This window comes from Zonotrichia leucophrys, chromosome 7, assembly GCF_028769735.1.
Source record: "Zonotrichia leucophrys gambelii isolate GWCS_2022_RI chromosome 7, RI_Zleu_2.0, whole genome shotgun sequence".
Lineage (NCBI taxonomy): Eukaryota > Metazoa > Chordata > Aves > Passeriformes > Passerellidae > Zonotrichia > Zonotrichia leucophrys.
In genome coordinates, this window is record NC_088177.1 from 20,382,265 (window position 1) to 20,407,149 (window position 24,885).

Genomic DNA, 24,885 nt, shown 5'->3' on the forward strand with positions numbered 1-24,885 from the left:
AGCAGATAGTTGGGTGTGCTGAATCAAGTCCAGGTCTGTACACCTGTTCCACCAAGAGAGAGGAAAGAAAGCTAGCCCAATGAAAGAAAGAGTGCTTCCATCTGTTGCTTTTTTTCTGCCATGACCAAAGTTAAAACCCCATTAATGTGCTCCATCTCTAACTTAAGTACATTGACCATAAGATTTTTCCTTCCCTCATTTTTCTGCATTCAAGTATAGCCTCCACTAATGCACCAAACTACCTTTTTTCCTCCCCATCTAATTCACTGCTCCCCATGGGATAGCCACTAAATTTGATTCATGAATACAGTACATTTATAGGCAAAACCGGGAACAGAGAAACCCCCTCCCCATCACATCACTCTCCAAGAGGGAGTTTGAGAGACATCGAACAAAGAAGCCTCAAATCTTCCGGCATACAGCTTAGAAATTGGAATGTGATTTCCATTCTGTATCTCTTGCTTCATTACAGACGATATGGTCCCTAAAACAGGCAATTTGCTTTGGCCAGTAATGTTTAAGGTGCTAGCTTTCAGGTTTGTTTTTCTGTAGATTCCACACCGCAGCAGGCAGTTTCCCTCCCTCCAGTCCTGCCCCCCAAGCCCAGCTGCAGAGTGAAGATATCTAAAGGATTCAGGCAGCTGCAGAAAATGCAGGACTCTGGCTCTTGGGCCTCATCTCTGTTTCACTCCTTTCACATCCATCTGGATTTGACAAAGTCATGCTTATCAGTTAGATCAGCAGATAGTCTCCTATCTGTGTTGTGGTGCAGAATTAGGTCAGAAGAGCATTCTGCCAGCTTGTGTTTTGCTGTTTAATCTGGCATAAGTAGTTGTGGAGACAGCAATAAAGAACTTCTCATCACACAAACCAAATTCTTCACCCCCTAATCCTGGTCAATTTTCCAACTTTGTGAGGAAAATGCCATAAAAATCACACACTACTACTATTTAACTGCCTATTCCAAGAGCATAAATTTTTGAGAATGCAAGTGAGGCCAGGAGGCAAGTTTATTTTATGAAAATATATCACGTTCAAAGGCAAATGGAATGTTATAAAAATAAAGTCTGAAGAATAGTAGTTCTTAAGTTTTAAGTCATCTTCTTCTGTGATGCCATAGCTGGGTCTTCCAGCCGGCCTCACCAGATGGCCACGTTGGCCACCATCAGAATAGCAGTCTGGAAACAAGTGCCCTACAGCCTTGCCTGAGCATCTTGGCTGGGATACACTCTGAGGCACCAGTTCTGTACTCACAACTCAGAGATATTCCCAGCGCGCTTGCTTAAGAATTCTTGAAATTTGTGAAGAGATTAAAGCCAAACTTCTGGTCCAGGACAGGTCAGGGAAAATAACAGAATGTTGGCTACTAGCTTTTAAATTGTAATTGTCACTATTCACACTAAAAACAACCCCTCCCTATACCAGCACACAGCATGAAAATCTGCTCAAAAATAGTAATCATAAAGAAAAAAAAGGATTTTTCTCTTAAATAGTAGGTAAGCTCAGCTGCAGAGTATTTCATCAGCTACATACAATTTTTTGTTTCATGGAAGCTGTACAACCATTCCTCCTCATACATACAACTGCGCAAACCAATGTGTTAGTGATGCTTTTGCAAAGAGGGTTTGACAACAATAGAGAGTCCCCAGCCTGCTAAATAAGAAGTGACAACTCCATTTGAAAGCTGTCTCTGGATGTGTTTTATGTGCAGAAATTATCTGTGACAGTTCAGATCAAAATAGAGTTTTCATTTCATGTGGGAGGTAAATGGACGATAGAATAGGTTACTTTAAATGCTGCAGTCTAGTCCAATTAATGTTTCAGACTTTTCTGTATTCTGTGCTCTAAACTTTGGGGTAAAAAAAGTAAAAATCATTTGTCTATAGCATGATGTAAAGAACAGGCCAAAAGGTAATAAAAGCACTTAACAAAAACAGTCATGCAGACGTATGGCAGAAATGCTCAAATTTCAGTAACCTGGCTATGAAAATAATAAGTATAAAACAGAAAAGAAAATATCACTTCATTCTGCCAGGGAGAACCAGGTAGGGAAGTCAATTCTGATTTCCCATCTCAACCAGCGGAGATTTTGCCATTTACTTTGATGGAAACAGGACTTGCATATCAGTTTTTTCTCTGAGCAGCAGACACAAATCCACATGCTATCATTTGCTTTTCAGATTGTGCAACATAAATTTACAATTTCTGGCTTATGTAACTATACAAATGACAAAATTTGTACTTTAAAAAAATGTCAAATCCAAGGTGTTCACATTTGTTACCTGTAAATCTGTCAGTTGTTCTCTGACTCATTTTAAAGAAACATGTTTTCTTAAAGGTTTGGACCTACTGCTGTGTTACTCAAGCACACCAGTGGCCATGGTGGGAACTGTGCTAATACAGTACCTGTTCCTTTCTAATTATGCTTCTCCAAGTTGGTGGGGAAAGCAGTAATTCATGCATGGCCTTTTAGATGTAAACCTTAAGTACTGTTAGTAGAAAAGGTATGGACCCAAAAGTGAGTGATCTCATCCCAAACAAGGGCCCACGATTCTCACATAATCTATGTTGTTTATGCCACACTTTAAACAATGCATATTTTGATCTTTTCTGAGAAACAGCATTTTTCTTGGCACGATTTTCAATTTCCACCCACTTGGAAGAGCAGGTGTCTTTGTGTATCATTGCTCAACATTTGAAAAACACGTTAAAATTGTTTTCCTAAAGTCAAGGAATATTAATTTAAGGTTCTACAGGCATTAAAAAAGAACAGACCAGTCACTTTAAATGCACTGAGCAAGTAGAAACACTAACTGAGACAAAGCATTCAAAAGATATGAGACCTCAGTATCTAGCGGCCAAAGACTGAACACTGGTAATCTTATTCCTCAGAGGCGAGTTTTAATACAAAAGAGAAATTAACATCTATCTATGCACTAGAGTCTGGAAAAGAAAAACAACAGAACAATGAAGCTGCTCAGACATCTGGTATATTTGCCACAGCTAATAGTAATGAGATAGTGGGCAGAGTGCAGATTAAAGGCAAAAAGGTATGAAAGAACACTTCTTTCAGAAGCCACACAGACATAGAAAAAAATGCCAGTAGTCAGACTAATGAGTCTAAATTTTGGGAGGAATTCTCAAGCCCTATCACGTTTAGATTGATAATATATTTGTTACAGCATTCAAAGAAAGAGAATGAGACTTCTGCTTATTCACTTTTGGAGCCAGAACATGTCACTTAGAGCACAAGACTTTTCAAGCTCTGTAGTAAGGAGGTCAAAGCATCACTACCGATGCAGACAGTGGTATTTACAGAGAAAAGGAAGAAAAGATCAATCCCTTCCCCCAGTCCCCTTTACTCTCCCTTTCGGAAGCAGCTGCTGCTTAAACATTGCCATTGTATACAGAGCCACAGAATAATTGTCTCCTGGTTTGTTTTTTGGTTTCCTTTTTTTTGTTTTTAATCAGGAACGACAGATTATGTTAAAGGAAGAAAACAACATGTTATTCAGGTGCAGGACTACAGACTGCTTGTCATTTGTGTACTACAAATCAATAACAACTAAGAACAGGTTTATTGCTCTGATGCTGTTCCCCAACCCTCCTTCACAGCCTCACACCCTTTGGCCACATTATGGAAGTTTCTGCTGGCATGTAAAGCGAGGACTGCAGCCAGAAGAGGCCTCCTCTGACATGACCCGAGAGCAGAGCAGAAGCAGCCCAGGTCCCCTGGTCTGCAGCACACTTCCAGCACATAAGTGCTCAGTTAAAGCAATCCTTTCAGACAGTTATTGAGCACTATGGTGACTCAGGCAGAGAAAACAGCTGCCCCCTCCCTGCCTCTCCACAAGACTCATCATGTTTTATTGTGCTTCCATTCCTCTGAAGATGCCTTGCTGCTTACTTTTCAATTGCCAGGCCATGTACAACACTTCCATTAGAAATGTGTTCCACGCTTAAACTTACATGCCAGTCTCAAAATAATTGTTTTATATGCATTTATGTAAATACCATAATTATAATTTACAGTTTAGTCCCATTACAATGTAATAACCATATGCAGGACTAAGCAGGCATCTAAGCCTAAGGGCAGTAGTGTTTATAACAGATAAACTCCATGGCTGAAGGACATGTTCTGGCTAATACTGGTTTGAGAAGAAATGCCCCTAAGATACTGTTATGCTGAAAAATTTTATTTAAGATTAAAATTAAGTGATTGGAGGCATTAAACCATAAATATGGGTCAAAGACTGAATGATAAGATGTTGCTTGAAATTTTAAAACATTAGTTGTCACTTTCTTGTTCCTCCTTACTGCTACCAAGTCACTGGAGGGAGGGGGCTAGCAACCTCCCAGAGTGCACGTTCAGCAGAGGACTGTGACACTGCAAAACTGTCACACTGACCTGCTGGTACACAGGCAGGAAACTGGAGAGAAACTAGGAGAAAAATAAATTAAGAGAACATTTATTGTTCTACAAGCATGTTATATTTATTGCAATTTTAGCACTTCCTAGAGGTATTTCACACTTACTCCTCTTGCATCTTTTTTATTGTGGGCTGTTTCTTTGTTTTTCTCCACTTCACTTTAGTGGAAAGGAAAAATGACAGCAGCTACCTGTTTTGCAGGCAACTGAAGAGTATAAAATCTTTCATGCAATAACCTTTCACTGCTTGCAAAAATGGCCTCCAGACATCAAGGACAAGTTAGTGATAAAAAGAGATAACCAGTGTGGCTATCTGAAACAACATGGTTTTCTCATGTCTCTCTGTCCTAATGAAAGACCTCTCAGGTGCAGACCACGGTGTAGTTGAAGACAAGTTGTTTCTTTCATTTTCTATGAGAGTCTAACATGACTCTCCACAAAGCAGTCACAATTCTCTTAGACCACCCCAAGATCAATACTGATACCTTGATCAATGTCAACAAATGCCCTGCTGCTGCATGACCTGCCAGAGAAGCAGCTCCTTAGCCACAGTACACGTGGGCTCCAGATGGTGCCAGGTCCCCTTGTGGGAATGCAAGGGCAGTCACAGGGGTTCAGAGTATATACCAACTTAACTACATCAGAAGACTCAAGCTGATGAAACAATAAACTATTTCTTGGCTTACTATGACCCCTTGGATTACTGTCTGTGCCAGTGGATTTGTGATCATGGATTGAAAAACAGCACGTTTTAGAGTTTGTCATCGACTGTACACTCTGCACAGCTGTCAGACAATAATCACAATTATTGTCTTTTTATTCAGCATCCTGTTGCCTATTAAGTCATTTCCATCACATCTCATCATTCTTCCCAATACTTCTGCTAGCACAATATTGAGTGATTTTCAGCTTTTCTAACAACATCAGTTTTTACAGTTTTCTGCTAATCAAAAGATCTGGTTCATGCTTTTGCCTATACTTTCTGTCAACAATGCTGCCAACTAAGCACTTGGGTAACTATTTGCCCCTGGCATCTCGATACAAACAGGGAACAAGATCATGGATAATTTTTAGGAGCAGTCATTTTATCCTGCAATTAGATGCTTCAAACTTCCAGGAGAAGATTCCCACTGATTCATTCTGAAGTCAGATCTTTGTCCCTTTTAGACTTTTTATATCTTATTATGTTGCAATTAGCAGCAAAATCTTAAAGATCTGCTGGTGTAAATTCCAGGTGAACTGTGACTGCAGAAAAATCAGTATACAGTAGGAATTTTCTACATCTTATGGATACATAGAGACGACAAAGCTTTCCACTGTGAGGCTTTCACTACACAGTTAAGCTGTATGAGTACCACAGGGTGCTGAGCACTTTGCCTGGACATGCCATGTTGGAAAACCCTACCAGAGTTCCTGCATTGTTCCTGGTGGCAGCAGAACCTGGCAATGCTGGTGGGTCTGAGGAGCACCCCATGGCTCCCTGTGCTGCAGCCTTCTCACTGGGTGTAAGCAGCTTTCCTGGGGACCTAGGAAAACCAATTTATTTTGAGCATGTATGAGAAATTGGGAGATGCTGCTTGAAGACTCTCAGAGCTCTGTTATGCTTCTCACTGCTTAATTAGGAGGAAAGCTAGGAAGTGCTTTAACTGTAGCTCAGGGGAACCTGTCAGCACAGGTCTCACTGACCTTACATAACCTCAAGCAGAAGTGAAGACACTGAAAAAAATTCTCAGGGCTCCAGTGAGTCCATTCTCCCTGTCACATATAAGAGTTACTTCTCCACCTTTACTGAACAGGTATCACTACTCTCTTAACTGGACCTACTCAGCATTTTGAAGCAGTCCAGCGATAACCCTTTTTTCTTCCTCCTCCAAATAAATGTAATCTTTTCATCATACTTTCAGACTTGGGGGAAATTATTCTTTGTGTTCCACTAAACTTTGACTACTTTTCAGAATAGTTTGATCACTAATTTATCTCAATGAAATAGAAAGTGAAGAATGAGCCTGCCAAGAGCTCACACCCACCACCTGGAGTGTGAACATACAGGTGCTAATACACACGAACAGGCTCCTCATGGTCAAACTCTTACACCTCCAAAATAGACACATTCATTCACAGACCTAAAAGTCTAGCATAACAAAACCCACACCCTCACCTTCAGTTTTACTAAACCAAGATTATCTCTACAATGAAAGAAAGAAACCCCCTTTTTCCCATTTAACTAGCAGCTAGGGAAAAATGTAGGACAGGATTTTTCTGAAAGGCATGATTTTGGATAGAGTGTGAGGTCCCAGAGGTCAGCAACCTAGATTCATCTTACAGTGGGCTACACAGCAAAGCTTGCACAAGGCCAAGTCACCAGGGTTTTTCTCTGAACTACTTGCATATCCAGAAGCTAGGAGATCGTATGGCAAAATGAGTATGTCAAGAAGCTAGGGAGAAAACGGGAGATGGTTAATAAAAAAGATTGGGAACTGGGCTGAGAGAAAGGGAAAACAAAAGAAAAACAAACAGTTTCTTGGCAAAGGACTTGCTGGAAGGACAAGCTTCACAACTGTGAGAAGCATAATGACCTTCTGCTTGTTTCTCTTCAGTCAGGGAAATGGGACTAGGCTCACATTCATCATTTAACCAGAACTGCGGTACAGAATAAACCTGACTGAAACATACTTCTTTTTTTTTTCCTCCTTAGCTAGAGCAACTCTGCAAGGCTAATGATGGGGCCAAAGAGACTCATTCTGACAGAAGACAACCTGGAGGAATGAAAAGCTGGGTATTTTGAAAACCCTGAAGTGTATGAAATACAACAGACTACTGGAGAGTAGAAAAAAAAAAAGGGAAAACAGAATCACATCAGACTTAATCATGTCCCCTACACTTTAATTAAAGTAAGACTTAACGATTTTATTTAAGATTACCAAATTCTCAGAGGAAATGCATTTCTCTCTATGTACTGCTACCAGACAACTGTTAACTTGGAAGAAGAAAACACAGTACACAATGCTACATCCATACTGTGTATGCACTAAGGTAGACCTCTCTGTTGAAAGAAAATGTCTAGATACATTGCTTGTCTACTAAACGGAAATACCAAATGCTATTAGGGTTTGCACTTTCAGTATGGAAGTGACTGGCCTATAAACAAGATTTTAACAGCTTCTCTATTAAACAACTCAGTTTAATTAATTGTCAGTCATTAACCATTCATTTAAAATGCCACTTAAAAAATCTTAATTTTGCACATTATCAGCTGGTTCACAAACAGCTATCTATAAGCAGAAGTGTAACGATCTTCCTCTCTCTTTCTTGGAGCCTTATAGTCAACCTTACAGTCAATTCTGGCTTCTTAATTAACCACACACACATATTAGCATTTAAAATCAAATGGTGTTTTGTTAAAAAAATTGCACAGAGAAAAGTTAATATACACATCATTCTGCTCCTGGTTAAAGAGGCAAGCATGAGGTTTTGGTCAAATCACATCCTGCATAAAACAGAATTTAGCATCTTCTGATCACACTAGGAAATACACTATGGCAGGAACACATCCAAGGCCATATGATTTCATTCCAGCTGCATGGACGATCTCACTTTGTCTTTATTTGTACATTTAAGAGGCTGACAACACCATCTGCATTTCACTACATCCTCTGCTATGGTCTCATCTTCCCAGTAACAGACCTGGCTTTCTCTTCAGGGACCTATCTTTTGCATTTGCATCCAAACAGCTGAAAGAATGGGACATTACCAGTAAATATGCAGAATTAATGTAAAATAATTCCATAGAATAATATATCACATAAGAAAAGACAGGGCTGGAGGGAAAAGCCCCAACCTAAACCTGAATGCTTAACACAGCTGCCAAAACTCAGGCTCCCCAGCATCTGCAGCAGGACACTCACAAGGGAGTTGTGGGAGTGCAGTATATAAAATTTTACACATCTGTCAATAAGTGAGGTGATCCAAATGCAAGCCCTAGCAGGCAGGATGCACGCAGGCAGATTTGTGACTATTCCTAACAGAATTTATTTCTGCTGAAGAATGCATGGCCTCAAACAAGCATGCACACATTACATGGCAGCAGCAGCAGTTTGACAACTTCCTTCTCCTTAGGCACGCTCCAAAGTGCTCAGGGTCACCTGAGTTCCATGAAATCTGGGTTTTCGTGAGAAGTGGGCTTGGGCGCCAAAGTTGGAAGATTTGGATGAGGAGTTCCTGGGAAAAAGCAGAGTGAACTCTAAACATTAAGTAATTTTGCTTGAATGTTATCCAGAGATTTTAAATTTTTTCCCCATATAGGTGGGAAATAAACCCAAGGCTTGTTTAAACACATCTCCTCAGGCAGTCCAGTTACCCAACATTTCCCCTGATTGGCACAGTGAGTATGCAGCATGCATGAACCCTTTCTGAGGAAGAAAACAGCCAGTAGTATTAGGAGCAAAATACACAATACAAGTCTAACTCCAGTGGCACAGCCTACACTGGAACTGGTGGCCAAAGGGCTTTCTGTACTACCCTGATTCCACGAGCAGGACAGTTCTACTGAGAGCTGGCAGAAACCATGGAATTTCTGCTGTACTGCCAATGCCACTCTAAATTTAACTGCTCTCAGAAATTTATCAGCCAGGACAGACAGTAAGTTGCCCAAAACTACGGTTTCAGTTTTAACATTATGGGAAGCAGTGATCAGATGGCAGCCAAAGGTTCAGAAGGCCCTGTGGTATGTTTCAGAAAGAATAAATTCCAGAAGAATCAGAGGAGAGTCTTGGGATGTTGAGTTGTACAAGACAAAGAAAAAGCACAGATGACTTTAGGACATCAAGCAGAAGAGGCTCTAAGGTAAGAGAAACTATATACCTTGCTTGTAACTTGTCAAACTTGGTAAATCAAAACATTCCAATGCATGACCATATTTCTCTTTCCACAGCAATGCAAGGTACAGTTGCAAAGGGCACATAGATATTACTCAGCCTCATTCAATTTCTACCTTGCCTCCATGATATCCATCTGAAAGAACAATCTTCTCTGAGTAAAGGACCATCCATTCCTAGAGCAGTGGATTGCTTTTATGCTAGTCACTGAGGAAAGGTTTGTAAATGGATGCACGATGAGCAATGCCCATGGTGCTCTGAACTGAGAACAAGAAAACTTCAACTTCTGGCCCATGAGACACACATGGCCAAGCGCCACATCTGGGCAACCCCAGCTCACCCTTTTCCAACAAATACTTTTCTGTGCAGCTCAGGATTCCTATGGCTTTGGATTGAGCAGGGTGGGAATGGCCCATCCCTGCCCAAAAGACAAGCATATAGTCTTTAGTAAAAAATGCTCTTTTTGCTAAATTTTAAAACTCTGGACCCTTTTATACCCTCCTCTCTGGCTTACACATTGCTTACATTTGGCACTTGGTTCCTCAGGACATGCACAGTAATATATTCCTTTGATCCTTTAGAGGGAGAGGCAGACTGCTCAGCATCTCTCTCCTCTCTCTGTCTGTTGACTCAGGCCAGCTCTGAGAGTGAGATGTGAGGGACACAGAGGTATGGGCTTAATCTTCCCATTTTCAACTTTGCATATTGCTATACTGAAAATTCTGAAAGATTGCAAGTTGCCGTAAGGGAACATTCACCCTGAAACAAGGAAGATTTATTTTTCAATTAATTAATTATCATTATAGAAATTAGGATCTTCCACAGTTGGCCCCCAAACAGCATCTCCAAAAATAAAAAAAAAGCTGGATCAGACTTTGGGGCTTTGGACTTTACTCCTATGTAATAAAAGAGTTCTGTTTTTTTATTGGTATTTTTTTTAAAACTGCAACAAGATACAGCTCTGAATCTATTCTTGCTAAACAAAGGAAAACTGTATTCATTTTTGTCAGACCAGCACTTTGAAATTCCCCAAGATAAGTCACATAAATAAGTGAAGAATTATACTTGGCAATGAGTTTGGCATCAGACTTTAATGTTTCATAGTTCTGGGCTGAGAAAATAAGTTGAGCAAAGTCTCTAGAACCATTCCAGAGATGTACTTGGGGTGTTTGGATATACTTGACAGCACCATCTTCACGGGAAGAAAAAAGACGAAATTGTTTATTCGAAATGCGAGAAAGGGTTTCACCGTGTGACATGCCTGACATTTAAGTGATAATAGTGTTGTGCATCTGCTCTTTTGGCTTTGGTCTGACACCTAGGCTCTGCCACAGTGCAGCTTAGCACTGTCATGGCACAGCCTTGATGACTAAACTCAGAGATGTGACTTACCACCCATTTCAGGAACATATGGGCCACAGATCACTCAGCCTCTGCTGCAGGCTCGGAAATGCAAAGCAGCTCAGGCAAAGACCCTGTGAGTTCCCCAGCTGCACAAGGTGGCTGTGCAGGCTGCACCATCCTTAGGGATGCCATTTGCATTACAGAAATTGTGGCTAATTAGAAATAAACAGAAAAATGCTTGATTTACAAAGAAATGTGTGATTTTGCCAGCTAATTTTTTTTCCACTCTAACTTAACATTCACAGAATACACTGATCATGCTAATGCTTTCACTATATTCATTAATAAGGAAAATTTACATTTATATAGCACCTCTCTTAGTTAAGAATTCCAAAGCTTTCAGCAAAATAGACACAAAAAATTACTTCTATTTCACTGAATATAGTCATCGTTGGAATGAAAGTCAACAATTGTGAAGCAGTGTAGAAGAACATTACACAACAGTTGTAAATAAGACACAAAGTGAAGCCCCCAAAAACCCAAAGCAAAAAGCCCCTGAGATGCCAGATGCAAGTGGAGGTAAATGGGACATTAGTGCACAAAGAGCGATGTGAAGCAGATCTCTGTGTGCCCTGAGGAGTAGTGTTGGAGGCAGCAAACATACTTCATCCTGATTACAGCAACAGAGTCCACACATGTGCAGCCTGTTGCTTTCCTGCACGCTGAGGGACATTCTCAGCCTAAACTGTGAATCTACAGCAAAGAATGAACCAGGAATACCCGACAGATTCCTGGATGAGAAAAGGGAAAGCATGTGCAAAATGTGAACAGCTCTTTTCTGTCCACTAAGTTTCATACTTTACAAATGGCCTCCCATTTTTAAAAGGCATTAATTATGCTAAGACATTATTCTGCAAAAATAACATAAAATAAAAATTAACTTCTTGTTTCAAACAATGCATTTTAATTCTCAATCATAATGATACATAACTGGAGCTCTCAGACTGAAATGAAGTAATCTATTCTCTCAGCGTTCAAATCCTCCTTCTATTCCTAGCCCCATTTACTTTAGTCACTGATCAAGTCTCCATGCACTATATTACAACTTGAGAGTCACATGTGGGAGAAAAAAAGCATCTATCTGAAGTAAAATTAATAGCAAAACTCTGAGAGAAAGCATGCATGTGCTAGCAAGAGCAAAGCATGAGTGTTTATGTGACCAATGTGTTGGTAAATGTTCAGCCCCACAAACACAAAATAACCGTGGCTTGGCTTACAACCATCCATTATAACCCTTTCCCATCATTCTGAGGCACACAAGGTAGTTTTCATACTTGACCCTTGGAAGCAGATTGTTTTCTTAATTAACGTGTTATCCAGGGATTTTTCTTTCCACATCTCTTTCTCCTTTCAATACTCTCCCTCTAGCACAGAAAGATTTCCTTGCCTGAAGTTGACACTTTATTCAACAACTGTTGGCTGAGACCTCACGACCCACTGCATAAATTCACATAGAATTATTCATGTTTGGCACATTTCTGCTGGTGAATAACAACACCATTTTGTCTCTCAGACAAAGAAAAGAAAGATTTAAAAAAAGAACAAAGACAGCCTAATAAGAATCTCACATTTCCTATTTTTTTCTTAATCTGGTTACAAAGCCTGAGAAATTCAACAAAGCAAAGTTATGGACTGTTGGTCTTTCAGTACAGATGGAACAGCATCTCAAGTGTGACTTCTGATCATGGGCTCAGCTATAAGGTAACTTTTCCTGCCTGCTTGATGTTTTGGATTTCGTTTTTCCAACTGAGTATCATGTTGCCGTGCAATTACAGCTAAATCCAGACTAAAATCCAGGATCCCAATACCAAATCCAAACTTGGTTGGGAATTCAATCTTGTCCCCATAGCAAGTCAAGAGTTCATTCAGTGTAGTCAAAACCACAATACAAACAATCCACTAGAAGAAGGCATTTCTTTTTTCTGCAAGGAAAGACAATCTATAGGTCTCACTTCAAAACTGATGATGTATTTAAAACATAAAGTTATAAAATCCTGTTAAAACTGAAATTACAAAGCAACTTTTATAACAATGTCTTAGTCTAGCTGAGTTACACATGTATATGTTCATATTTGGAGGATACACACACCTGAATTTAGACATCTTCCACTGGGAATTCTCACATCTTGGTTTATTGAGTCAGCACAAACTCAGTTTCTGGTCCCTTTACTACATGCAACTTCTGTTTGACTTCAGTTACAACTGCCTCAAGACTTTTCTAGTAAAGTGAAACCCCCTAGCTGGTAAAAAGCTGGGATCACTACCTCTTTTTTATATAGTAGGGGAGGAGTTAATGAGATGGAAGAAAAAAACCAGCCCTGTCATTATGTTTGGAAAAAATTTTACCATACAAAAAGAATTTTACCATGTATTTTGGTGAGAAAGAGAGAGATACATGGCCCATTCCTTGCTCTGAACTTTGATTTACGTCAGAAGTAAAGTTAATAATAAATAAATAAAGTTTTATTATATTTAAAGTTTTATTTTATTTAATAATAAATAAAGTTTTATTATAAGTATTTGTAACAATGACTCAGTAGATGTTTTTAAAGTGCTATGATGCCACAAACTGGAAACACTCCTATATCTGTGATGACATATTTCTCCAAAATTAACAAGTGTGGTATTAAATGGCACGGATTGAGGCTATGGGGAGACACTACAGATTGTAACATGAACTCACAGCATGTACAGTTCCTGAAGTCCCCCATGTCTGTCCTCTGTCCTCTTCCTTTCACACAGACTTGCCCACACACTTGTACTTTGGTTTGAAAAAGCCAAGACTGATATACTAATGCCACAAATGAAGTCTCATGTTCTTTTAGCCCCAAATTCCAGAAGCAACCAGTTTTAAAATCATTGTAATGGTGGGGACTTATCAACTCAAAGGAATTTTGGTTTCCCCTTTAACCAAGGAAAAAACTTGACCAGCTTTCTTTAATGCTGGAAGCTTGACAGTAAGGATTAAAAATTGTTCTTCCCTTCCCATTTAGTTATTGGAAAGGCTGTGAAAGGCAATCAGTCTTGTGGAGCCACACTTCACAGTCTGCATAAAAATGCCATGATTCTCAGTCCTCTCCCCAAACTAATTGAAAGTGTGTAATATCACGCAGCTGGGAAAATCTAAACCATAAACATATACAATATATCATGCTATCACACAAAACCTGTTACTAATAGACACTTGATGATCTACAGGATTGAAAGAGATCTGAAAACTGAGATTATTTTTGCTGCAGGGTAAGAACTTTTCGCGATTGAAAGAGGAAAAAACACTCTTTCAGCAGTGCAGGAATTGGACTGCAGTCAGTTCATTCATTCTGTTTGTGAAATATGGACTTTTCTTTAATGATTTCTGTTTGACTGCTGTCTTGCTCAGATGCTCTGGGGTTACTGCTGCAGCAAATCTTGCTTTTGGTAAGAGGAAATTCATGGAAATTCATTTCTAGCCAGTAAATTCAGGGGTTTGGGCCATCAGAACAGTCCCGTGTCTGACCCCCCTGCCGAGGCCCAGGCTCCCTCCCTACCCAGATGACATTTTTTGTAATGCCAGGTGGCAATATTACCTGTCACCAGAAGTCTGTGGGTAGTGCTGCTTGTTTATTTTTGCATACAGTCCTTCCAAGTGCTCCCTCTCCATTGGTGCTGAGGAAGAATCCCGCAGATAAACAAAGGTTTCTCCTACGGCTGGTGATGAGGGTCTGTAGATGCCTCCTGGGGGATAAGCCTCTCGGAAGTGGTTCACTCTGGCATAGTTTGGATCCACCTCATCATCATCAATGTCAGGTCCTCCAGGACCAGCAGAAAAATCACTCAGGCCCCTCAGTTGCTTTTGCCTTAACTCCTGATGCTTTGCACCAATCCTAAAAATGAAAAGCAAAGAACAGATGTAAAATGGGATCTGCTTCAACAGTAACCATCATGGAAATCTGAAACACCAACCCTGAACCCAACCATTTAGAGCTTTCAGTACACTGTCAAACTGGTGCCAGATAAAACAGAGTGGTTCATGCAGGAATTTTGTTCTTTATCTCTGGCAAATCACCTTTGTAACCAAGCTTGGTCACCATTCTGATGAAAAAAAAATTAATGCCGAATATAGTGAGGCTTTTCACAAGTGTGGATGCATGAACAAATACAGGTTTAATTCTACACCTACGTTCCACATTGCAGCTGCACAGACCTAACCAAATCCTGGAACTTTTTATCTAAATTAGCCAGTAAAATTGTGACTGAACCCTGGTTACTTGACCCACCACGGTTCTCCTAAATAGATTAACTTGTGAAAAGTAGATTATATGTGAACATAAATGGAGAGATGGCACATTTGTCTCAAATCAAAGTACCACAATTAATCTGCTGAAGATTTAATTTTTAAAAGAATGCATTTTGGGTAAATAAATGTGAAAATCACGCCTTATATAGTGGATAGGGACAAAATAAAACAGCAAAGAAATTAACAGAAATTTGACAGAAATGAATTGGTTTTTAATTCACATATAAGTGAATTAAAAACTGTTACTGGCAGTATTCCACTGTGAAAAAGCCTTAAGTGGTATTACAAAATGCTGCTGCTAATCAGGGCCATTGTGTAATCTCTTTGGAATAGTAAAACATATTCAGGTAAATTTCAAGTTAAGATGATATTCAATGATTCAACATTCCTGCTGGAGAAAAAAAACATACAGCAAGACTGTGAGCTCTTCTGTTAACTGCTCAGCTATTCTTCAACAGAGTGTAATTAAGTGTAGTGAGATGGATCTGGCAGAATGCTGACCACAGTATGTAATAAACAGGATTTACAGAAAATAGAGAAGCATGGAAGAAGAAACAAGGAACAGAAGAAAGATACAGAGATGCAATGCCTGACAGAAGTCAACATTTGCTTTTGACTGTAACTGGAAGTGCAACAGCAGTGTAGAAAGAACAGAATAATTTGTACCACAGGAGTAAAAGTGAAAAGGGTCTGGCAGACTTGGTTAACCAAGTAAGGCTTAATGGCCTCAGAACCCTGCATATTGAAAACTGAAGGTGTTCAGGAGAAAGTCTTTAAAAGGCATGGAGAAAAATGTTCCCTAGAAAAATGATGAGAACACTGGGAGCTTCCATCTGACAGACAGGAACTACTAAGTGCAGAATGGGATTCACACTACTTATTTTGTTTCACTAGATTTGTATCATAAAACAAATGCTAATACTTTGGAAATAATGTGTAGATAAAAAAGTTCACAAATAATTCTAAGGAGAACAACATGCCTTTCTAGACAAGTAGTTGAGTACATCAGTGTGTACCACTCATACTTTCCTGTTTCACATCTCCATTAACTGTGCTGGGTGATGCTGGTTTTCAACACTTAAAATGTAATCATACTTTACAGCAGGAGGAGTTTTCACAGATGATACAATTGTCAAGGGGATGGGTGCCTCCTATTCCTTCTGCCTTCCCTCAGTGAAGCAGATGAGCTTTCTCCTCTCTGATACTCAAATCCAGTGTGCCCCACCTTGGGTAGCATGTGCTTTGGTTGAGCTTCGGGTGCCTCAACATAAAAAGGACATCAAAATGTTGGAGTATGTCCAGAGGAGGGAAACCAAGATGATGAAAGGCCTCGAGGGCGAGACTTAGCAGTGCAGCTGAGGTCACTCATTTTGTTTAACCCGGGAAACTGTGGAGTGTTTCATCCTCAATTAGAGACCAAAACCCCCTAAACACAGAATTCAGTGCAGGAATATAAGGAATGAGATACAAGTCCTATGGCACACATGGGTACACATACACACAGTACACAGGCAGAAAAATGGGAGCACACTACATTTCAAGGAATGGTTGTATCACATGTCAGTTCAGAAGGCACAGCACAGAGCCGAGATGAGTCACAGCAATTTCTCAGAAAATGATGAGCCTTCATGTTCTCTGGACCAGTACATCACTGGTCCCCCAGGTATTTGAGACTGCTTTGAAAGCAAGAGTAGTGCAGCCAGCAGCATCACGCTAATCTTGCTTTCATGTCTGATAGAAAGAGTAATTTGTCCTGCTATCAATACTGGTATATTCTGCACAACAAAAGCTGGAATTAGGTCACCACAATTTTCTTTTGTTCCCATGAATAAGCCTAGCTCCTTCAGCTTCTCCTTCTGAGCACAATCTTCAATTGCTGCCAATATTATAAGTCAAATTTTCTCAAAAACAATTATTTCCATTCTATATTATATGGACCAGTCAATACCTGGCTATGTGAAATTCTTTATGATCAATGTTTCATCCTTTCAATACATCTATTACAACTGCATTATATTTCTTGTTTTCTTTTTACTCCTGTGCACAAATCTATAAAATTTGCTCAGTGATCTCTTTTTCATTTCAATCCAAATATTCAAAAATAGGGAAACAAACTAACAGATTGCTGTTTTTTCTTTCTTTGTATTTACCTGTCCTTTTATGCCTTCTCACATGTTTCTCACATGTGAAATTTCTCACATTTTTGTGAAGTTTTAAATTTCCACACTGTATTTCGGCATCGTGTTTTCACAGTTTTAAAGCAATCTTATCCATAGCACATACCAGCAGGTCCTCAGGAATTCTTTAGTGAGGGGAAAAAAAAATTGCTGTTCCTTCCATAACTTCTTTAATGCTCTGCCAACTCTACTAAGCAGGTCATTTCTCTTTATCCCCCTCTAGTCATTCACCACTTCTCCATCTGCCTTTGAAATTCTCCCTATCTGAACCAGCAAAATCTTTATTCCCCATCCCAACCCCTGCCCCCCAAACCAACCTACCAACCTAAAAATCCAAGACTTTTAAATTAACACAACTGTAACTGCAAACAACTCATTGAACAGTTACTACAAGACAGCCCCCAACTTGCAGCACTGGATGGGTCTGGTTAAACAACTGGCGTAAATTTGTGCAGAAAGATAAAATGCCCCTCAGCACTATGATGCTGGCAGTAAAACAAGAACTGAGGAGAGGTACAGATCACCATCTCAACAATTCAGTGAGGCACTAAAGTTTCTACAAACTTCCTGATGAGGGAAAGGGAAAAGAAAAACTCATACAGAATAAAGGGAAATTAACATATTTCCTTTTGTATCTCATGACCACCTGAACACTGTGCTCTGCAGTTAAACCCCTGCAGAACGGCACCAACTCCCCTTAGCTGTGTTTCTGTAAAAACAGAGCCTTGGCACAGAAGCAGCCAGGACAGGCAACAGCAGTGCCATATCAGGAAATGCCCTTTCTTTTTTTTCTTGTAACCCATCTTTTTCTCAATAGCATTCAAACATGTATCCTACTCTAGTCATTCCCCACAACAAATAGGTTGGACTCCATGATCTCAAAGGTCTTTTCCAACCTAGTTGATTCTAGGTGAAATAATTTCAGAAAATATACAGTTTGAACAAAAACATATATAACCTTAATAGAACTCCAGACAACTTTCTGAAAACATGTTGTATTTGTAGAATTGAAATGAAGACAGAATCCCTATATATACTGTACTTCTGGAAGTGGACACTGAATTTTGAAAACTTCTGTATATCTCATGTGCTGTTCAGTAGCACACCCCCAAAGCTATAAATCAAGGAATGCTCTCATTTATCCTTCAGATACTCTTCCCATCTGACATAGCTGCTCAAATCATACATGGTCAGTTCTCATCTAGTAACACATGAAAAGATGCACACACCTAGAGTGCAGCAGCCAGGAAAGGGTTAACAGCGCAAACAGCTCCTTCCAGCTGCAGCTCGACACACGATTGAGTTACTGTGGCTTAACAAGTTATTGTGTTTCTGCTGAGCTACTGTCAATGACCACATATGTATTCACCGCCTGTGACAAACACAATGTAAAGCGCTTTAGCCTGACATCGGTGACAGAGACACTGACAGGCAAAAGCTGGATTAAAAGACTGCAGAATACACAGTGAAGCAGCTGCAGCAAAGGATGTGAACTACCTCAAGAAAACTCCAGAAGAGCTGAGCAGAAGTGACTTTTGGAGAAGACCCAAAAATGCTTTTGGGAATGGAATGTGGGGGCTATGAAAAGCTGTAAGAGAGACGTCTCATCTCTTGGCCCAGCAGTTGTAAGCTGGGTGGGTGGGTTGTGAGTGGGCAACAAGAAAATGCTGAAGCTTCTAAGACTCTGTGAAAATTAAAATACAGGACTTAATGTTACCAATTCAGCAGCCCAAAGAGGGCCAGGGTCATTAAAAGCTGTGGAGCCAAAGATGGCCTTCACTGGGAAATAAACTGCAAGACACCAGCTGCAGCCCAGCCTGAACTTCTGGGAGCCCAGCAGCAGCCCCAGCTCAAAATGAGCTTTGCACACTGAGGCAGGGGCTAATGAGGGTCCCTGTGCATCAGCTCGAGACTCGGACACACCTGTCCTCCTGACTCCTGTCTACCAGGCTGGACACAGCGTGCCAGCTGCCCAACAGGAGACACCAGAAGCAACTCAGTGGCACTGACAGCCACCAGGTCTGACCAGAGTGAAAAACCTGCACGTGGCAAGCTTGGCCCAGGAGGGACCATGGCCTCTCTTACTTGGAGACCTGCAAGGCCGCATTTCACGTCACAACAGCTGAATGTAGGGATAACCAAAACAAGCCCACAACAAAAAGCACATTTTCGGAGGTGTTTGAACTCCTCCTCCATGGCACTCCCCATGAGCTCTGAGAAAACCCTGTTTCTTCTGACTTTCCAGTGAAAGAGTAAAAGTGATGTAACTTTTTTTTTTTTTTAATTTACCATGCACTGACCATGTATTTAGTACTGAGCAGAGCACAAAGAATGACATGTTTTGAGCACTAAGGTGCATATCTAAGCAGTCAAACACAGGACCCAAAAAGTATTTGCTAACCAAAATAATGTATAAACAAAGGGACTTCATTTATACTTCAGACGAATACAGCAAAATTTCTGATAAGGTGGTGTAAAAGTACCAGTCTTTGTGGAAGCATGAGGAGCATGAATGAGCAAGATGCTGTTGAAGTCAATGAAAGATGTCCCTGGGGGAGAAGAAAGAATAAAAGCAGAGACAAAACATGTAACAGAAAATGAGCCACAGGTCTTTAGGATAATTTCCATTCCATTTGCAATAAGAGGAGCAGAATAAAAGTAGCGAATTGAGTGTGCATACCACCACTTTAAAGTATACCTAAACTTAAGAGGACCGAATCCTTGAAGTACTCTGAGATGACTGAGATGCTAAACATTCTACTCAGTTGTTCCTTGAGAACAGCAGAATAAAAACGACTTTATAGCTTTTTTCTCCACTCATGTGACTCTCTCTGAGATCTACATACTCTAATGATTACTCAATTTACATCTGATTTAGTATCTGCTTTTGTGTCTCATTTACCTAATTCATACATATATTGAGTAACGGGCTGTCTAGGGGCACACAGCCTATTTCTGCAGGAGGTCACTTAGATTTCCACTGGGTTTAATGTTTTAATTCCTTTTTAGCTGCTAGCAAAATATATTTTGGTAACTAAAATATTGTTTTTTCATTCATTTACATAATAGTGAAATGAATACATCTTTTCTTCAGACATTCATATGCCATAATCACTGATGGGAATGGGTATATTCAGTTGAGTATCAGAGGAGATAATTTCAGTACAGTGCTTTTAATTTTTTAAAATTTCATAATTGTTTTACAGACAGGCATGGCCTGTAATGACATTAACAATTCTATTCAAACCTGCCTCTTTTATCAGGAGAACACTCGGTTTTATTTTTTCAAACAACATCACCTAACAAAACTCAAGAGGCAGGTGAGCCTCACAGTTAAAAAAAAAATTAAAAAAAACACCTCTTGCCAGCAAATCGAGGACATCTGATATGGCCTCACAAAGAATCAAATATTTAATTTAATATTATCTTTCAGGGTATTCTACTGGAGCCATATTTGTCAGAAACATCCTCCCTATAAGCTATGCAAATCTTTCTTCATTCCAGCTCATTCTATTGTGCTGGATTTGAACATCTCCCCCATAATTAGTATCTGTAATTGTAAATAAGAATAGAAACAGTCTCAGAAATAAAGAAAGACAAGCCACAAATTCAAGGGAGTTAGAGATGCAGGGTAACAAGATACAGCTCTTGTAGCATCATTAAATGCCCCAAAGACAAAAGCCCACCAATCCATAAAATGTTGCCTGTTCCAGAAAACTATCCCGTGCCTGTAAAATACTGAACTGACCAAAGAAGCTGCCTTTGGAGTGTTGTAAGAAAAGAAAGAGGGAACAGAAAAACCTAAGGAGGAGATAGAGCAATGCCGGTCTTAAAATTTAAGATTATGAGAAACTGAAGATGAAGCATAGCCCTTTCCTACCACAAAATGAGGAATGGGAGCTTTAGATAGACAAGACTGAGGTCTTAATGTTCTTCCATTTATTTCAGAGGTGACAAGGAGTGATTACCAGCTTACACAGGATCCTGCCCTCTAAAGAAAATCCTGGCTCTAATGAGGTCAGTGTTTTCTCCTGTCCTATGAACTTCAATGAGAACATGATTTTTACCCTTGCTGTTAAATCAGAGAAAGCTTTTCTGCCTGTCCACATAAGTTGTACAGTGGGTATGAAATGCAGCCGATTAAGAAAGCCAACCATCAGGAAAACCAAGTATTTTATAGTCTATAGTTTACTGCATTATATAATTTTCTTTACTCACAACTACCCTGGAGTTATCATCTTGAAGTGACAATATCAGTAAAATTTAGATTGTAAGGAACCCTCTGAAGGTTATCCTGCTCAATCTCCTTCTGAAAACAAGGCTGGCTGCACAGAACCAATAGGATGTTCCTTGTTTTGTGACAATGGGAATTAAGAAGGGGAAACATTCCAGGTTTGTCAGAATTACTTTGACATCTTTCACCTGAGATGTTGTGACACCTTTAAGAGCTCCTCCCTGCAAAATGGCCTTGAGTCTGCAGAGACTTTGCACCCCTTAGCTGCAGTTGCAAGGCCCAGCTCCCAGTGGTGGTTTAAAGGAAGTCTTGGGCTGCTGTCGTTTGCACTTTGGTGTTAAGAAGATATATAAAGTGCTGTGCATATCATACCTGAGTCCCTTTTGTGAACATTTAACTCACTCTGGAACAAACAGTCAGGAAAAGAGAATTAAAATAACAATACTCTTGGAAAAGAAGACTTAATTCTGCATATGCTTTGGATACTGAGAACTTAATGTCAGGAAGGCACATAATACCAGTTGTAGTCAAAGCCACATAATCATCCCTCCAACCGACACATCAAACAAACTGTTTCAGAGAAGTTCATCAGATAAACAGAGAACAAGTATAAAGCAACCACAGCACACCTGCAGAAAAGCTATGGGGAGACAGAGACATCCACCTATGAACTGAATTGCTGCCAGTGACTGTCTTGGCTCCAGCAATTGCTGTAGCAGGTATCAATCAAAACTACTGAGGATTGGTAACACTGTTTTAAGAAAAATACCACAGACATTGTCTTGACCATGGGAAGGCACAACATTGATCAGACACCTCATGAAAACCCAACATTCACAACCACATCCTGTAACACAACTCAGGACAGACCCAGGAAAACTGGCACCTGCTGAGTCCCCAGGGCCACCTCTGTCAGTAAGGGGGTATTCCTGGGACATCTCCTGAGCAGGTACTTGCAGCTCCACTTCCTAGTGACACCTCATGAGTTCACACAACCATCTCTGCAACTGCATAAACATTATGCCTTCATGTGAATGAAATCCTAGCAGTGGAAGCAACAAGCCTAGCTTCATGTGATACGATACTCCAGGCACATTTCCTTATACTACACATGACACTGAACCTAGAACCCATTGAACAGAATTTCTCAGTAGAAGAACAGGAACAGCCTCTATCTGTTAGTCAGTCTGGGATTCACAGGTTGCTTCTAATTAACATTCCTTTATTTGAAAGCAAAACTCAGCTTTGCCTGAGCAGTCAAAGCTTTAAGACTTCCAGGTATCTTGGTTTAAGATCACTATGGAGATTTACACATGCAAACAGATTTCCTGCCAGTCTATCCTCACGAGTTGCATTCTCATTTTTATGCTGTAGTAGCTAAGGGAGTCTGAGAACAGGAATTCTGTGCTGTGGCACTACTTCAAAGTGCATGCCAACGATTTATGATAGACTGTCATAAATCACAAATGGAAGGGCAAGGAATGAAATGCTGCTTCCAAGTAATTCTTATTGATTCCAGAGTGGGCAAGAGCTGACCTACATTCAGTACAGCATCAAAGAAGTCCCTAGGCCAGGACAGTCCATCTCCTAGAAAACACTCATTTAGCCTGGTTGGCCAGTACCTGGGCCTGTTTCACTTCATTAGTTTGGTCTGTAAGTTTCTTGCGCATTTCAGGTTTACAGAACCAAAACAAACACCAAGTAATAAACTCTGATATATACAGAAGAGAACCATGCATTGGCCCATTTAAGCCATTGCCCCTGAGCTGCTCTGACCTCTTAGGTGGACAGGTGGCACACCTTGTGAAAACGTGTCTCCAGATGACACCAGTGCCTCAATGACGAGCAAAACAAGGATGCTTAATGGCTTGGATGAGAATTCCATGTTTAGATTCTGAGAGCACAGCTATGATATGGAAGTGCTATTTCCATCAGCGTGCAATGCCTGGAATCACGCTGTCACAGTTAAAAAAGAAGGCCAATTCCTTTGTTCCACTCTGTTATCATCAGTTCTTAATGTTCTTAACCTGCACAATCTGGGACCAACTGTAGACCTAGGGCTGTCTTAAAAATGACCTCCAGCAGTTAAAAAGCCACATGAAGCAGCTCTGAAATTGCTGTCTGGCTCTAAATGTTACAACAAAACCTGTGGAAGTAGGTGAGACCCATCCACCTCGGCTACTCAGAACCAAACATCAATCTCCCAGTGTTCCATGGTAGGTTTTTATTACATGTTCTGGTATGCAGAGCAGCAGCAGATCTAAAATGAGAATCATTCAGAATCAATGGGTTGGGATTAATCTGTCCTCCTGTCCAGTGCAAGTGCTGCCACAGTAATAAACAGAAATCTGATAACTTCATACTGTCAGCACAAAATGAAACTATGACCTTGACCTGTGCAACAGCATCCAGTAATTTTTTCATAACTTCAACATACCATACTATACGGCTATGATCTAATAAGAATCTAAAAGTAATTAACTGGAATTTTTGAAAACTGAAGCCTTAATCAAATATGTATTCTTATCAGGGTTGCAAGCCAGCAATAAATTGGGACATTTAAAAAACTGGGATCCAATCCAATCTGTGATCTGATCAGGGTTCAATGGTTATAATAAATTGGGAGTATTAAAACTGGGATCACATCCAACACTTTATTTTGTCTAAACCACAGGACCTAGCTGTGCTGTAAAGTCAGGACTACTCAATGAACAGATATACCATGTTGGATTAACCTTTAATAAATAATGATGCACAAGCTCAGGTGTCCCAAAAACATGTGGTTTAGCACAGAGCTTAATGGTGAGAATAGCAATTATGAACATTTTATCAGAGATCAATATGGACTTTAAACAGCCATAATAATGCTTTTAGACTTGGCAGGTGGAATGCGCAGGAACAAAAGCTACATGGGGTCGCCAACAATGTGCATGTGGTATGAACGTGCTCTAAGATGCACTATGCATTTTAAAAAAATCTTACTTTGACTTTTGCAACAGTCTGAATTTCAACTTTTGATTCAAAGCAATTTGGCTTTTCTACCATACTGCCATATATCCATCTATTTTCATTTTCGTTTCCAGTAACGTACAAACTGTTTGTAATTAAATATAATAAAACAAATGCTGACAGAAAGGGAATGAAGTTTCACTCCCAAGTACTCTCTCCTCTCTAAGTGGACTCTAAATGTTTTTATTTCTGTAAGAGGCATCCCTTCATGCAGGGATCTTGCAGCTGCAAAATTAAACCGTTGTTTGCCAAATACCAGAACCATATGTATTGATTTTTTAACTATGGGAACAGGCAACAAGCATCAGGGCTGATAAGACAAGAGAAATGCTCTTCAGTTGCTGGAAGGTTTCTGAAAAGTAAAGGAAAGTCAGTGTTTAACATAAAAACTGAAACCATTTAGTTTTACCCCTGTTTGAGATACAGTATAACTTAAGCATTCAGTTCATACACTGAGAAAGCAGGGGCCAGATATTCCTTCT

General features: G+C 40.0%; 1 protein-coding gene across 8 annotated transcripts in view; it reads right to left on the bottom strand.

Annotated features, from left to right (window-relative positions):
• Nucleotides 1-24,885, bottom strand: part of PARD3B (par-3 family cell polarity regulator beta) — a 392,041-nt gene that overhangs the window by 67,288 nt on the left and 299,868 nt on the right. For all 8 annotated transcript variants that reach the window (XR_010440948.1, XM_064717877.1, XM_064717876.1 and 5 more), the window contains one exon: nucleotides 14,274-14,570. Coding sequence is in view for 7 of the 8 variants with exons in the window: in XM_064717877.1 (XP_064573947.1) it covers nucleotides 14,274-14,570 (297 nt within the window). In the remaining variant the exon portion in view is untranslated. The remainder of the gene's footprint in view (nucleotides 1-14,273; nucleotides 14,571-24,885) is intronic.